This window comes from Gadus morhua, chromosome 18, assembly GCF_902167405.1.
Source record: "Gadus morhua chromosome 18, gadMor3.0, whole genome shotgun sequence".
In the NCBI taxonomy this organism is placed as follows: domain Eukaryota; kingdom Metazoa; phylum Chordata; class Actinopteri; order Gadiformes; family Gadidae; genus Gadus; species Gadus morhua.
Genome location: NC_044065.1, coordinates 16064264 through 16080450, shown reverse-complemented (window position 1 = coordinate 16080450; position 16187 = coordinate 16064264). Strand labels below are relative to the sequence as shown.

The window sequence follows — 16187 nt, the reverse complement described above, 5'->3', positions numbered from 1 at the left end:
AGACACTGGAAACGTGAACCCATCCCTCGCTGTGATATAATACGACTGAAACCAGCGTTGTTACTCTTGACGGCCACCAGAGGACGCCACATTGCAGAGGTAGGACCAACCAGTTAAACAGTGAACGGTTTATATCAGGGGTACTCAAGTAGAAATGATGAGGGGCCACACATTTTTTTTTCAGTGACTCAAGGGGCCGGTCGGTATACGTGTGACTGAGGCCGATAAATGCTCTGTTTTAGACGCAACGCGTAAGCACGTAAGATACATAACCCCCCCTTGCGCGGCAAAATATCCCCCCTTACGTGCTTAAGTGCGTCGGCCAAAATTCCTGACTATGCGACTAAAACACTACGGCCCTACGCAGCTCGCAAAGACTGTGATTGGCCAGCTAACCACATCCTTTCGGGAGTCTCAAATTTCCGGTTTTACAGCATAATAGCGCCATTTTTAAAAGGCCGTGACAGAAGCGAATGAAGAATTTTGAAGAAGGAGAAGAAGAAAACACAAGAACGAATTATGATAATTATAAATATAAACAAGCCAGCGATTTCCACTTCCACGCCCACAGATTCGTTCGTTGCTCCCCCTACTGTTCTGGCGGAGAATCCCCTTGCAACACGCGCAATCCTTAAGGAACCTTAAAGGAACCGTAAATCAAAACTTGTCTAAAACAAGTCCCTTGTGTAAATTACGTGCTTACGTCTCTGCGTCTAAAACGACCCTAAATCGGCCTTGACTGCTGCTGAGATGGACTGTCTGCCTCGAGTTTGGGAGGGCTGGAGCGGTCTGTGGGCTGGAGTGCTATCTGTTTATCGTTGCAACCCCCAGCCTCGTATTGAGATCGCGGCGCGCGGTTTCAAAATAAGAGCGCCCAGCATGATTTTTTTTTTTTAATAATTAAAAAAACTTTTCAAAACAGCTCGAGGGCCATTAATAGACACCCCGCGGGCCACAAAAGGACGCGGGCCGCTACTTGAGTATGCCTGTTTATATGAATAAACCGGTTCATGCGCAGCCCTGTGATTGTGCGCAGAAAACGAGCAACATTGACGCCTTCGAGCAGCGCGGATGTGTTATAAAAACGAGAACACACCCTCTTCCACGTTCTGCTTTTAGTGACGGAGGCTGCGCATCATCGTCCCGGGAGAGCAGCTGAGCCGCCTGAACAGCCCACCTCAGAAAGCGGAGCGGCCAGGCAACACAGCTAGCTGCTGGTATCTGTCAACACATCTCAGAGCAGAGAGAGACACCATGGACTGAGCAGGACTGAAGTTGAAGCTGACATGTTTAGGTAGGTTCTAGTCCTTTATCTGGGGATGATACTAATCCAACCGTGTTCAGGGCAGGGGAACCATCCTGTTTGTCCTCAGCCCTATAAACGGGCCCGACGATGTGATGAGCTGGCTGACCAGCTAGCTGGTCGGTGGTTAGCAACACCTGCCAGTCTCTGGGATGGTTTCAATTCCAGGCGGACGAACAAACAGGGTTCCTTCGTGTGTAATAGATATGAAGATGAGTATTACACGTTAAGTATCGTCCTGGCAACAGTCTCAACACAGCTTCTTCTGATTCTGAGTCATGACTGGTATTAGGACTCCGTTGTACGATGGTTTATACTATAGCCACATCAAATGTGTATCAAGGGTCGGATTGTAGTCGTTGCTGTTCTTGAAAACCCAAACTCATCTAATATCACATTTAGTTTGATGTTGCGAGCATTTATTGTCTAGTACGTTTCGAGCTATACAGACAAGAACATGACCCGCCTCCCTTTCACTGTAAAAACTGATGTCATCACCACTTGAACTTTAAGTGAAAGCATCCATATTGATTCATGATGCCCCCAAAAACATGTGTAGCTACCCTTTCCTCTCATATAAATAAGCAGCCGACAACAGCTATTTTTAGATGCCTTGTTCATCATTCTGGTTTCACTGGCTTTCTACTAATAGCTGGCGTGTGTGTCTGTGTTAAAGGTCTCTATAATTACAAATCCCTGTGATGAATGGAAATCAAGGCCACAGCCTTCCTTCTGTCTACGTTCCTGTTTATCCATTGTTCAACTTTTTGGCATTACATTAGCAGTATTCTTTACGGTGCTGTGATAACTAGACTGGTCATGTTCATTATTGTGGTAAATATATTTTAGGCTTCTGGCTAGTTTGAACACTATGTTGCCCTACCTCCATTGGCCTTAAAAAATGAAACCAGTCATTGCGTGATGGAGCTTGCATGGTTTTATAGCATGATTGGGGAAGCAATTGCTGTCGTATCAGAACTTTCTGCTAAAAAAGGCCTTTTATAGACGCCTGCAAATAACTGTAATAATGCAGACCTCACACCAGAGATGGTAATATTCAGAGTTTGACTTCACGTTCAGTAACCTAATTGTCATAAAACAGTTGAGGTTCTACACCTGCTTATGTGATTCTGCCAGAAATTGTTAAGACCGTACTCTATCTAGGAAAAACTGACCGCTTCAGAGAACTCTAATCAAATGACATGTGACTCAAAATGGGTGCCATTAAGCATCACACACACTGCACACGCCTGGTATTTATTTAAAGGTCAAGTGAGAGATGTATTCTATTCCAAACTTAACATAGTTGCCTTGTAACAACAAGAGGCACAGCTATAGGAAATCTCCGCCTATGCTTCGTTAGGATGTTGATGATGAAACTTGCAATCCCATTGATTGACGTATTTAGAATCTAATGTTGTCACAGCAGTGTGTCACATCAGTCTATTCATCCTCTGTCCTTCTCTCTGCCTCTCTCTCAGATTGATTAGCCATGGAAACGGACATGATACCCAAATTCTCCTCGAAAGATGAGGAAATCGACTTCTGGAAGAGTCTTTCCCTTAAGTACAAGCAAAGGTCAGTCACTCCCATAAAATCAAACTTGTGTTGATGTTGTATTAATGTTATCGTGTGTGTGTGTGTGTGTGTCATAAATGTTCTGTGTTACCTTCAGCTGTTTTGGCTATAATTAAATGACGTCATCATTGGCAACGGACGGAAACAGACCTCTCACAGTCACTGTGAAAGATGCATCTCTCCCGGGTATGACCTCGGGTCCGGAAGGCGTCTCTGTGTAGCGTCATCAGTACAACTTTCAGCTTCTCAGTAAAGGGAGAACCACTTTGACCCGTCCCACGTCTAAATTACCTTCAATTCAACCAAGTTGTTTTCCTAGATTCATTTTCTATGTACTTTCTTTTTATTTTGATTTTTTTCCTATTAAAGTTCAGATCCTGTTTCATTTTCTATATGTAAACAAAAGACACACATCTATGAATGGGCTTATGTCACGCTGGCTCCATGTGTTGCTGAACAGCTTGGACTCTCCTGGTCTTACACTCAATGAAATGATCTGTGGCGGCCCATTCTCTCAGCTCATCACACATAATGCCACAGACTGGGCCACGAGGGGATTAAAACACAGTGGGGTCAACCACACACCCAGCATGAACGCTTGGACTTACACTCTGGTGTCTAGGTTTTGTTGTAACCCAGTATAGCCTTCATGACCCAATACTATTCCCCCATTCCACTCCCGCCTCCCAGGTCACATGGTCATTGCAGTGAGCCATTGCTATTTTTAGTGTGGGGGGAATGTGTTTACGTGTGTGAATGTGTGCGCGCACGTGCCACTTGCATAACAACCCCTACTCCTCATTACAGCTGACCGCTCACAATGTTGCTTTGAAAGTGCAGTTCTAGGAACTTCAGTTGGTGCCCCATGCAATGGACAGTATCTCAGTTCCACAAATAAGGGTCTCTCTGACCTGCTTGAGGGACATTCCAAACTCTCCACGGGAAGGAAGAGGGTCACTACTACCGTCTGCATAAACACTTGAGGGAAGAGGCTGCTTTAATGGATGATGATTACATCATGGGGAGATTGTGACTCTATTCTGCCTATCCGGCCGTGCGTAGCTGACTCATTGTTCCAGCACTGCCAGGAATGACCTGACACTGAGGAGGACCTAACACTCATGACACCACTCTGCTTTCTGTTCAGGATTAAAACCCATACAGAGAGTGTGTCTCCGTCACATCCATGTGAAACATCTCATTTAGTTACAGAAGAGGGGGGCTTTTGTTCACTCGGCCGTTTCCGGGGAGAGCTCGAAAACGGTCCTTTGTTAGGAAACTATTATCATTGCCCTTTCGGTCATGATTTAGTAAAAGACCTAGCACTACTTTACAGTTTCATGTCATAAATAAGTAAAAATGTACTGTCGTGAAAAATGCTAATTACCATCCTAGCGTATCCTAGTGTCCTCCCTCTATAGTCCTGGAAAAGTTACCTATGACAATTCCAGCTCACAAACATTAATGCGCTAGTCTAGCCTGAGCAATGAAACCGGAGAAAAGAGCCAGAGAGTGAGAGTAATCCGCACCAAAACTAAAAACACATCTTTAAGCAAAAAGCAAATCCTCCTGACAAATAATCACATCATCACACAAGCGGTGTGTGCAATCAGTAGAGTAAATAGACACATAGACAATGGCCCGGGGTGCGAAACGCATGACAGCAGACTAGTCAAACAATCCCAACACTAATGCTTTTGCGTTGCGGCTGCCATCTTGAAGTGAATGGCAACAAAATCACGCCCAAAAAGCTATATCCAGTTTATTCGATTCATGTGACAAAACTTTAGTTAGCGTTAACAAAGCTCGACCATTTAGGGGGAAGATATGATTGGTCAATTTTACTGTCATTTTAAATTATTCTCATGAATACTATTACTCGACCTCTGTAAAATGATAGGCCCACCAATGACAGAGCTGCATAGCTTTTCCTTGCCAACAACTGCAGAGTCAGCATCATTCAGATGACAAAGGGGCTCCTTTCATTTAACCCTGCACGTTCCAAGACCACTTAGAAAAGGTAGTTTTTAAGGGTTTATTTTCCAAAAACATTTTTTTTTGATGTTCATTGTAAAATAATGAATTCATCAAATAAAAGGAGAATATAAATATATGGCCTGTAAAGCCCTTTGAGACTGTACCGGTGATTAAGGGCTAATCAAATGTAATTGAGTATCTGAGGGCCTAGAGGGCCCCGACGGTTCCTCTCTGGAGATAACACGGACCCTTGCTGTCCCACAGCTTCCAGGAGGCCCAGGAGGAGCTGCTGGAGTTCCAGGAGGGCAGCAGGGAGCTGGAGGCCGAGCTGGAGGCCCAGCTCCAGCAGGCCGAGCACCGCCTCAGAGACCTCCTCTCTGAGAACCAGCGCTTCAAGAACGACCTGGACTCCCTGAAGGTAACCCGCCGGGCAGGGGAGGGCTCGCAGGTTCAAGAGGATTCACTTTGTCAGTGGCAGATATCCCAGGCACTTTGTATTTGATTGTAAATTAATTAATGCTTTTTAGAAATCGAAATGCAAGCTGAAACTGCCTTACCAGACCCAAGGTGTCGAATTACATTCTTGTAAAGGTATTCGTATTTGGAGAAAACGTGAGCATAGCATTACGCCACACATATCTATGGTATGTTATGTGTGTTATTATTTCTGACTATTATTTGATGCACATAGCAGGCCTCCGGGTGCGGTACGTGTACTTGCGTGCTTGCTGTGTAACCAAACATTGGCATTAGGACCTGAATACTCATTCAGGTGCACAGGCTTTTCCTTTGAGGAATAATAGCTCCCCTGGGTGTGTTTGTATTCAAAACCCTAACAGAGGGCTTATGTTCATAACCCAGTGTACAAATGTGCCACACGCTGTATCAACACGGAGCACATCTCCTCGCCTTCATCTGTACCGTTGAATTTTATATTTTATAGGCTGTGTTGGGGGTTTTATATTGAAACTGTCGTCTATCTTCCCATGTCCTTGAGCACGGGAGGGAGTAATAGAGCAATATCTCTATATCTCTGCTGCTCCTCCATAAGCCCTCCATCATTTCTATCGCTTTCTATTTGAGATGGCGATAGTTACACCACAGACCCCCATACATCCAGACTCCTAGTAGAAGGAGACACCGTGTGGGGTGTCTGGGGTGGTATCCTGTCCGCTCACCCAGGCTCCACCAAAGCACGCGACAGGTCGCTGAGTTAATAACTGAATGAACACGGTACGACGCTGCGGTACCGAAATGATGAGAGTCAGAAGTCTGTGTTGGACGTTTATAATGCTGTAAAGCCGCCTCGACACATTTGGGATGACTGCTACTCTGGGATTCATTTGTAATCTAAATGGAAATCTGATGCAGCTCCAGGGGGGTCTAACAGTTACCTCTGCAGCCCGAGGCCCCAGAGGTAACTGTTAGACCCCCCTGCAGCTTCAAGGGTATTGCATTCTGAACCGGCTAGATGGGTCCCTCCTTTATTATGCATCGAGACCCCCTGGGGTGAATATTCCCCCCGTGCGCCCTAGCTAGAGCGAGGGAGGGAGGAGCAGGTATCTGTGTCTTGTGTGCTTATTACGCTACCAGGCAGTAGGGGAAACATGTCCCGTGGTAATGAGGGGGAAAAAAGCCGTCATCATGAAACTCCACCTTCCATTGTCATTAGTGGAGGAAATGCCAGGCTGATGGCGTGGAATTTGGGTTAGGGTGGGGGCGAACACGAGCTGTCTGGGACCGGTCTGCTCTGATTCAGATTCGATAACAGAGGAGCGCATACACATATATATATATATATATATATATATATATATATATATATATATATATATATATATATATATATATATATATATATATATAGGTCAGGCTGAGCGCAGCAGAATCCATGGAGCCGATTGTCTCGTTGCTCCAAGAAAATAAGTGGGTCATATTCTACTTCCCCATTCCCCCCCCCCCCTTTCCTGAGGATGGTTAAAGGGGGCTTAAAGAAATGTCTGGGCCCCTTGAAATATGGATGATCTGAAATCTGGGTTAAGATGCAGTCGAGGCATTAGAGTCCGATCCATGTGAGGAGGGGCTTGATACATCCCAGCTAATCTTCCATGAGACGGCTGCATGGGCGCTTATTTACTGCCATGAAATTGACTTGAAGGGATTGTCGAGTTGCTGCCGGAGAGGTGAGGCATCTTGGCACATAGTATTGGCCCAGTCGCCGTATTGACTGCTTCCGCTCCGATTTGTCGACGGCCCCGCCATGATGGAGAGGCCTGGACTGGCCGGTATACAAACATGAGTAAAAAGGGAGCTAGGGTTCTTCTGGATGAAAAGCCCTGAAACGTTACGGTGGAGTGTGTGTGGATGATGGCTGGTTTAGGTAGCCTCACCTGGCCGAGTCTGATTTGACGTCGCTGGGGATGGGAGGGGCTGCACACCTGTTGCGCATTGAATTATCAAGGGGGACAGGTTAAACAAGCCAACACCACACCCACTGGAGCACCTGCACCATATATCATTATCGGCAAACCCTACAATAAACCGGCTTTTAACAGCACCACCCTTCATTCTTGTGTTTGGAGTGGCCCAATAAAGTCACCTAAGTGGAGTGTAGCAATGGTTTGCAATGTTTGAGTTACACTTCTAAACCGATTTGGTTTTTATATGGCCAAGGATTTATGATCTCAGTGGAGTGCAAAAAAGGTTTTGTCTCTCGTTCCTTTGAATGTTGATGAGAAGGATATATATCTGCTGAACGACAAACCCTGATATGTACACAAGGGCATTGTCCACCTGGCCACCAAAGCGGTTGGTAGGTAGCCATGGTCATAACTGTATGAACTGAGAAATGCTGAGCGTAGAAGAATTCCAATGGAAACAAAGCAGCAAAAAGATCATAGGAACTTATGCCATGAACTTATCAAATGAACCGAAGCTGCATCACTTAAAAAGAACTCTGGGATCAAAGAGGTACTTTAAAATTGTTAAGCTTCTGTTTGTATGATCTTGAGGGGTGTGCCATCTTTCATCCCTGTTAACATATCAAGTTTTCCCAGCCTCTCAACAAGAACTCTCATTTCCATTGACAGAGCCTGTAAGAAATGCTGTTCATTATGTCAAAGAGCCTGTCAAAACTATATTGGAAAAAAAATGTTTTGCATCAACTGAAAGCATTTTTATCATCACCATAAACAGTATCATTTTTCCTCTTCCCATGAATCATTACCCTTATTTCTAAAGTATAAAGGATTGACTGTTGGCAGCATGCCCAGTAAACTTTGATAAGAGAACTATGTTGACGTGTATTACCTCAGTGAATTCAGCCGTTGCTTGACAGTGTTTAGACGCTGCTGTCTCAGAGTCATCGGCGCCAGGGGCACCCTCATCTTCTGGGAGTTAATGGACACATGGTCGTCTGCGACCTTGTTGTCAGCATGCAGTCCACCTTTTGCCTGTTCATCATTCACATGAGCAACGTAGGTTTGCCTCTAACATATTCCTGGCCAGCTTCAACATGTGGCAAGAGTCCATCTTACCAGTCACTGGATGGCACGAGGGGTAGGCTGCACATGCTAACATTGAAGGCGATGCCCATCTATTGTCACCTCAGTGGCAACATCCGTCTCATTCCATCCCCCACGTCTACGTTCGGATTGTACTGGACATGTCATTTGATAGCCATGCTTAGCTGGGTCTTCCTCTTGTGTTTTTTTAACAACATGTACATCATCTCCAAGTTTATTTTAGTTAATGTTTTTGAACCAGAGCAATAAAGTAACATGAAGGATATCTTGGATGTGTATCCCAATGTATCTGGATATGGGAGGTGCAGATGAAGAGACTCTCAGATAGTGATATGCTTCTGGAACATGCAGGTGGAGGGTAAGGGCAAACGCCCTCTGGTCTTTTGTGAGCTCATGACCCTGTTTTTTTGACCAGCCTATCGGGTGATTTGTAATTCTATCAGCACAGACTAATAAGCTGGTGCCATTGAAATAATAACCAGCAAGTCAAACGTTGATGGGAAGTGTAAGCATAGAAATCTAGGCCTCGATATCAGCTCTACATTCCTCCCCTGAATGCCTTTTGAGAAGACCATGCACCATGACCTTGGCCCTGCCCTCTCGGTCCTTCCCGTTCCTCTTCTTCCACTCCTGACTCTACTACACCCTAGCCAAGGCGTCACTGAGTCTGGCCATTGGACCAGTGAGAGAGGCAGGCAATGCTTAAGAGTGGTCCTGGTAGAAGGAAGGATGGAAATGTTTTGATGACGTCACTCACAGACACCGGTGTTTGGTGCATAGCTAGTACTCTCCAGCCTTCCTTGAGGCTTGTGCTGTCCTGGTGACCGCTGGCTGAAGTGGAAGAAAAAATACTTAAACACAACTTTAAACACAAAAAGGGTTAACTATCTCACAGTGTAATAAAAAAATGCATAATTTATATTCTAAATCCTAAATATTAAGAAAGAAAAGGTAACATTTTCAGGGAAATTTACTAGCTTTATATTCCTTATAGCCTAGTGAAACACCTACTCTTTGGAGATGGGTCGGGACACTGACAGTTGGTTTATCCTGTCCTGCCTGCCCTGGCAAAGTCCAAAGTGCTCACTGCAGAGCACAGAGTACTCACTGGCGGAAAGGCCTTCCCTTCCTACTGCTACTTCCCCCTGCCTCCTCAACTCCTCTCTTTGGGAAGCCTCAAAGTATGAGTAAAGTGTTAGCTTAGTCAGCTAACTACAGTCAGATTCATAATGTCAGTCGCTCAGCCATAACTAATATAAAACCGGCTGGTCATAAAAAATGGTTTGGAGAACAAGACAAACAGAGAAAATCTAGATTATGGGCAATTTAGTTAATGTTTTCTTATAAAGTCTCAGCTTTCATAACTAGCTAGTGTTATCGGCAATGTTGACTATTAATATCCTGCCGTTGGTGGCCAACTTGTAAGAACTCAGCATAATGTTATAATGGCAAAATACAACCGAAATCAATTGTTCAGTGTTCCCTGTGAAAGGTTATTCCCTGAGATGTGGTTTGGATTGTGTGACTGTTTGTAAAGCCCCAAGCGGCACATGATTGAGGGATCTTTTTTCCCAGGCCAGACTTCTGAGAGATAAAGCATCTGGCAACGATCATAATCAAACTATCGAGATTCTTATCAACAAAACATTATTGTTCTCCACCTAGATCATAAACCATGAATGACTGATTGAAATCTATTGAGAAATGTTAAGTGTTTTTTTTTTTTTTTTATCCCGAAAAAACACAGCGTACCCGGTTACTTGTATTTGTTCACAGACCAGTCTTGGCTTCTCACATATGGAGGCTATCTTGCTGTGCTAGCCAAAGGCCAATGCGGCGTCTATGTATATACAGTATGTGTATGTGAGATTATGACTGTAGTCTGCCCAAAATACTCTAAAATGTGATCATTACAGTGTGCATATGTTTTGTCGTCCAAATGAACATGTATGCGTCCTTATCTCCTAGATGAAACCCTAATGACCGATCGATGTTTCCTCTCCAGGAGAAGCTGGAGACGCAGTACTCCCAGAATTACAAGCAGATGTCGGTTCTGGAGGACGACCTGGGCCAGACCCGAAGCGTGAAGGACCAACTGCACAAATACGTACGGGAGCTAGAGCAGGCCAACGATGACCTGGAGCGAGCCAAGAGGTAGGGAGGGAGGGAGGGAGGGTGGGAGGGAGGGAGGGGTGGGTGTGTGTGTGTGTGTGTGTGTGTGTGTGTGTGTGTGTGTGTGTGTGTGTGTGTGTGTGTGTGTGTGTGTGTGTGTGTGTGTGTGTGTGTGTGTGTGTGTGTGTGTGTGTCCCAATGCAGGCAGTACATGCCATCTGATACGAGGTCACACCGACCTGCCTGTTGTTCCTGGTCATGTTTTCAAAGTGACCCAGGCTGACTGATTGATCAATACCGCTGCAACAGAAGGCGAGGGCCATCAATCCATCCAGGTTGAAGATGCAGAAGTGTTCCCCTGAACAGAGCATGTTTTATGGCGCGTTTCCACTGCAGGGTGCGGAACGGATCGGATCGCAAAGGTGCGGGTCGGGTCGCGTTTCCACCGCCAAAAGTGGGCGTGACCCGGACTTTGCCGTACCCGTTCCGGCCCCATTCTCGGGACTCCTCCGTTGCGGTACCCAAAACAAGACCAGACGCCTGAAAGGGTCCCGTGAAATTCTAGCTACACCCCCCCTCCGTTGATTGGTCAACAGAATCGTCACTTCCGGGTGACGCGGGGATAAAAACAAACAAACAGTAGCCTCGAGGTATTATTCTTTACAATTAACATGTCGCGTAAAAAGCTTGCTTGGGCGAACAAGGAGGTGGAGACGTTCGTCTGCATTCTTGGGGAGGAAGACGTTGTTTACGATGTTTACGTAGCTGCCGCGGCGATCGACATCCGGCCTACCACCAAGGGTACTGTCGGCGGTGGAAACGCGACCTCGGAACTGAGCTGGGCTATACCGCCCCCTCCCTACCGCACCTTTGCGATCCGATCCGTTCCGCACCCTGCAGTGGTAACGCGGCATTATTAAGTTCTAGTCATTCTCTGTTCATCAGCACATGTTCTTACGAGAAAAAGAGAACTTTTTTAGTAAAACTGTTTATTATGTAACGATCGCCTTGACAACCAGCTAGTCTTCATGGGGTCCAAGATAAGGAGATGCATGCAATAAATGAAGCGTTGATACATTTTCTGTTGTATAATCCCCTCTTCCCCATCCCCAGGGCCACCATCGTGTCTCTGGAGGACTTCGAGGGCCGTCTGAACCAGGCCATCGAGAGGAACGCCTTCCTGGAGAGTGAGCTGGACGAGAAGGAGTCCCTGCTGGTGTCCGTGCAGAGACTAAAGGACGAGGCCAGAGGTGAGCGACCCACCCTGCGTCTCCTCAGACCGCGTCTCGGCACTCGCTTTTAATTATCATCAGCTTGTCCGGCATGAGCAGGTTTTAGCAGGTGTATGAACACAGTAGCTCAGGAGGTAGAGCGGGTTGACCAGGTGATCAGAAGGTTGCTAGTTTGATCCCCACACCTGGACACTGTTATGTTCGAGGTGACACCTAATGTGTGTATGAATGGTTGTAAGTCACTTGGGACAAAAGCGTCTGCTCAACGCCCTAACTATATATCGGTGTAGCCAGATATATTATAGATATAACCACTTTATGCATTATATGTTTAAACAACCCGTTTTCTTTTTTTTCCTCTCTCTTAAACTCTGTAGCACTTTGACATTTCTGAATGTAAAGTGCTCTACAAATTAAATATATTATTATTATTATTATTATTATTAGCCCTAGCAGTTGAAATCAAACAACCAATTTTGTTACAAACACTCTTGGGTGCCTCCTCTAAGTCCTCCTGCGACATATTTTTTGTGCGTGCGCCAACAGACTTGCGTCAGGAGCTGTCGGTGCGAGAGAGGCAGACGGACGGGACCAGGATGTCTGTCCCCAGCTCGCCCACTCAGGACAGCGTCAAGATGGACCCGGCCGGGCCGGCCTCCGTCTCCCTGCCCGCCACCCCGCTGAGCCTGGGTCTGGACAACGCCTTCGCCGGCCCCACTGGTAGCCAACAAGCTGTTGTCTCTCTGAGGAATAAATCCCCTCAAGTCTGAAGTGGAAGAGTCTCTTATTCTAACAGCACCACGATAATAATATCAATACATTGGATGTGAAAGCGCCCTTCAATGTTCCCTCAGGACGCTTAACAATGACACGGTGATGTGTTCAAAGTAGAACTAAATAATCAGGATAGTGCAGTGTGTCTGGCTCCCAGCCGAACGGGTTCCCATCCTGTCATTAGTGACGATGCGATCGGAAAGATAGAAATGTTGGTTTAGACGAAAATTTGTCTCGCTACCCCAGTGCTGTCTTGTGTTTAATGGTTTGTTTCTGTCTCACTACCCCAGTGCTGTGATGTGTTTATTGGTTTGTTTCTGTCTCACTACCCCAGTACTGTCTTGGGTTTAATGGTTTCTCTTTCTCTCTCACTACCCCAGGGCTGTCTAACGGCTGCGGCAGCAACTCGCCACTGACCCCATCAGCAAGGCTATCGGCCCTCAACATCGTCGGGGACCTGCTACGCAAAGTTGGGGTGAGGAGCTGACCATCTCCCCAGGACTACTTCAACAGTCCCCGTCCCCCCCTCCCCCATGGAGGACTGTTCATCTAGTCCGTCTTCGATGACTCACGGTGTCCATTTCAATGCCCATCCAGCCCGCTCTCGAACACAGGCTAGATTCGCTGTTGAAGTGAACGACGGCATGGCGGTCTTCAATATGATACATCTTCTACCCGTGAGGGGAAATACGACCCTTAATCAGTGTCCATCTGTCTGACTGTCCGGCGGTCCACAGGCGCTGGAGTCTAAGCTCGCCGCGTGCCGGAACTTCGCCAAAGACCAGCGGGCGAGGAAGGCGTACGCCATCGAGAACGGCAACATCCTCAACGGAAACACAGCCCCCTACCCCAAGACGCTGCACACGTCCTACTACGACAAGGCGTGAGTTCCCACTCCCTCACTACCACTTATTGTCGTAGTTGTAGGTGTTTATGCCCAGTGATATCACATTACTTGTCCCTATTTTTGTTCATCACATTTATATAAGATTGCGTCTTTAAGCATGTTGCCAAGTCATCGTTTGTTTTATTTTTGTGATGTCGATAAGATTTTGTTTCCCCCCCTCCACAGGAGAGAGCGTGTCATATTCCCTGCATTGATCCCTGGTAATAGCAACCCCCCCCCCCCCTTGCCCTTCCCCGGTTGGGGCATGTGCATGCCTTCGCTAGCTATCCAAGCTCTTTTCTGATGTAGCCTTGGCTGCTAACCCCCGTGGTGGTGGGTGATGGGGTACTAACCGCTTTCATGGTTTCTGGTCGCCGTCTGGGTGCAGGTTTCCTGTACCTCTGCAGGGGTAATCTTGTGTTCTTTTCCTTCTCCAGCACGACCATGACTTGACGCATTACACGGCCTCATGTCAGAGGGCCTCTGCTGCCGATCGATTTAGTTCTGCTGTGATTCTAACGTCTGGAATCCACAGCCTCTCATTCTTGTCACACTGGTTCACGTCTTTATTTCTGAAGCGTTAATCGCTACTTGATTGTTTTAGCTTAACATGAGGAGAGCTAAACATGAGCATTGTGTGGAGTTGGATAACTTGCATTCAGTATCAAACCTGCTTTAACCAGCTGGGAAGCACTTAGAATAAGCTGTGCTATTGAAACTTTAGTAAACAGAATACCTTTGGTATTGCACTTGAACTCTGAGTGGACCACCGTGGCTTGGATAGGGTAGGTTATTTATCTATTTATTTGTCTTTCATCGACTTCAGATTGGTATTCAGCTCGTAGAACAATGTTCTACGAGCTGAATCTGCTTATACAGCCGATAGTCGGGGGTCTGTATAAAGAGCAGAGAGAGGTAGAGAGCGGGTGACAGGGTGACAGGTTAGTGGGCTAAAGGGCTGGATAACCACTGGGCTGCTGGCTGTCAGGCCAGCCTTGGACCTTGAGCTGGGAAGCGGCCAGCGGCCAGTGGCAGTGTGCCTCGGGAGCCACGATGACTGAACCGTAGCGGTTCGTCCAGCATGCGAGTCATGGCGGGCTGCTATTGGTCCGCAGTGCATGACCTAACCAATCACCTCACCCTCTGATTCCTGGGGTGTTTTCGTCACTCTTGTACCTCCCGACTTTCATGCTAATACTCCGCTCATGGTGATTTAGATGGCGTAGGATAAAGACTGGGTTTAATGTTGGACCGTTACACAAATGGGGCTGGAGAGAACTATTCTATACTCGCCTGGAGCTTCATAACTGCGGTGAGGGTTGGGGAGTACTGTTCTAGACTCATCGTGTGTGTGTGTGTGTGTGTGTGTGTGTGTGTGTGTGTGTGTGTGTGTGTGTGTGTGTGTGTGTGTGTGTGTGTGTGTGTGTGTGTGTGTGTGTGTGTGTGTGTGTGTGTGTGTTCCGCAGCAGGCCAGTGAACGGAGTGGAGCCCGGCGTCATGACGGCGATCACCTCTCCTCCGGCCTCCTCCCCGACGGGCCTGGTCCCTCTCGCCGTCTGACCCTCCACCCCCCCCCCCCCCCCCACACACACACACACCCCCACCACCACGCAACCCCAAACACACGCCACCCTCCACACATCCCCTAACACCTCCACCAAAAATAAACCATCCATCACAACACCACAACCCGTTATCCTTATGTACATGTTACCCCTTCCACTAGGATGAACCCCCCCCCCCCCCCCCCCCCCCAGCGTCCCGTCCCCCTGTATAGCGCAGGGCATGTGTAAGGCACTGTGGAGCCCCGCCCCCTGGGGCCCCCTCCCCCCCCCGGTACACCGTGTCTCTGTGTCTGTTTGCCGAGGCCCCTCACACGCTGTCCGGTGCCTGCTGGACCCCTACTCCCCGTCGGTGTGTGTGTATATATACTGTATGTGTGCTCTGCTATCGCTGTTCACCGGGCCGCCCAGCTCTGCTGGAACACTGATTCAGAGGCTGAGGGGTGGCCTCTCACCGTCGGTATTTCGTCTGATGTTTCTTTTTTTGCACCACATTGTCCAAGGAGAGCAATATGCAATTCGATAGGGAGTCTTGGAATTAGTCGTAAAATAAAAAGGCTACCGTTGCTATCGTCTTCTAAATAGACCTGGCTTCTTCTCACCCGATTGCTTTCATCAGCAAAGATGGATTGTTAAAAAAGAAAAGTACAGACTACGAATTCTGTGCCACATGAACTGTTGGCTTAAAGGCAGTTTGTCCATCAATTATTAGCCCCAAAACGTCTGACGCTGGGATGTTAAGCTTTAGCCTGGACCTTTAATGGCTAGAGCACAGTGCTCCTGTTATTTATCCAACTATTTATACGTGGAGAGGGAAATAATTGTCAGTTTGAGTTTAAATTGGCCATTCATACTATAACTATATACAGTGGGTGGATAATATTGGTCATATTGATCATTCACACGTACAAACCATTCAGTGTTTTATTTCTCAAGTGGCAATTTTCATGGGATCTTATTAAATTGTTATTCAGTTCTGTATATTACATGCAAGTAGAGCACTTTGATGCAAGCACACTTCTTTTTTTTTTAATGTAAATTGACCTTATCCAAGTGCAATGCTGCAAATGTGTATTTTATTGTTCATGTTTCTTAATTTATGAAGTTCCTTTCTTGGCATGTTTTAATAAAATGATCCTATCCATTGAAATTGATCAGGTTTTTTTATTTTATGAGAATGAAAAATAAATTTATTGTATTATTTTGCATTTGCTGTGTGGAACATTGCCTTCTAGTGGA

The 16187-nt window shown here is 46.6% G+C and overlaps 1 protein-coding gene across 3 annotated transcripts; it reads left to right on the top strand.

Moving 5' to 3' along the window:
- The first annotated feature begins 12 nt into the window (after nt 1-12).
- On the top strand, nt 13-16102 carry ndel1a (nudE neurodevelopment protein 1-like 1a). Of its 3 annotated transcripts, none has more exons than XM_030340275.1 (11): nt 13-99; nt 1120-1294; nt 2785-2881; nt 5123-5276; nt 10388-10536; nt 11608-11744; nt 12273-12446; nt 12881-12975; nt 13238-13383; nt 13573-13607; nt 14853-16102. In XM_030340275.1, exons 3-11 carry the CDS (start codon nt 2796-2798, stop codon nt 14861-14863), a joined length of 987 nt encoding a protein of 328 aa, XP_030196135.1. In that variant the 5' UTR covers nt 13-99; nt 1120-1294; nt 2785-2795; the 3' UTR covers nt 14864-16102. The 3 variants fall into 3 exon arrangements, with proteins under 3 accessions (XP_030196135.1, XP_030196136.1, XP_030196134.1); XM_030340276.1 differs by having other exon boundaries at nt 14856-14961; XM_030340274.1 differs by lacking the exon at nt 13573-13607.
- The last annotated feature ends 85 nt before the right edge of the window (nt 16103-16187 follow it).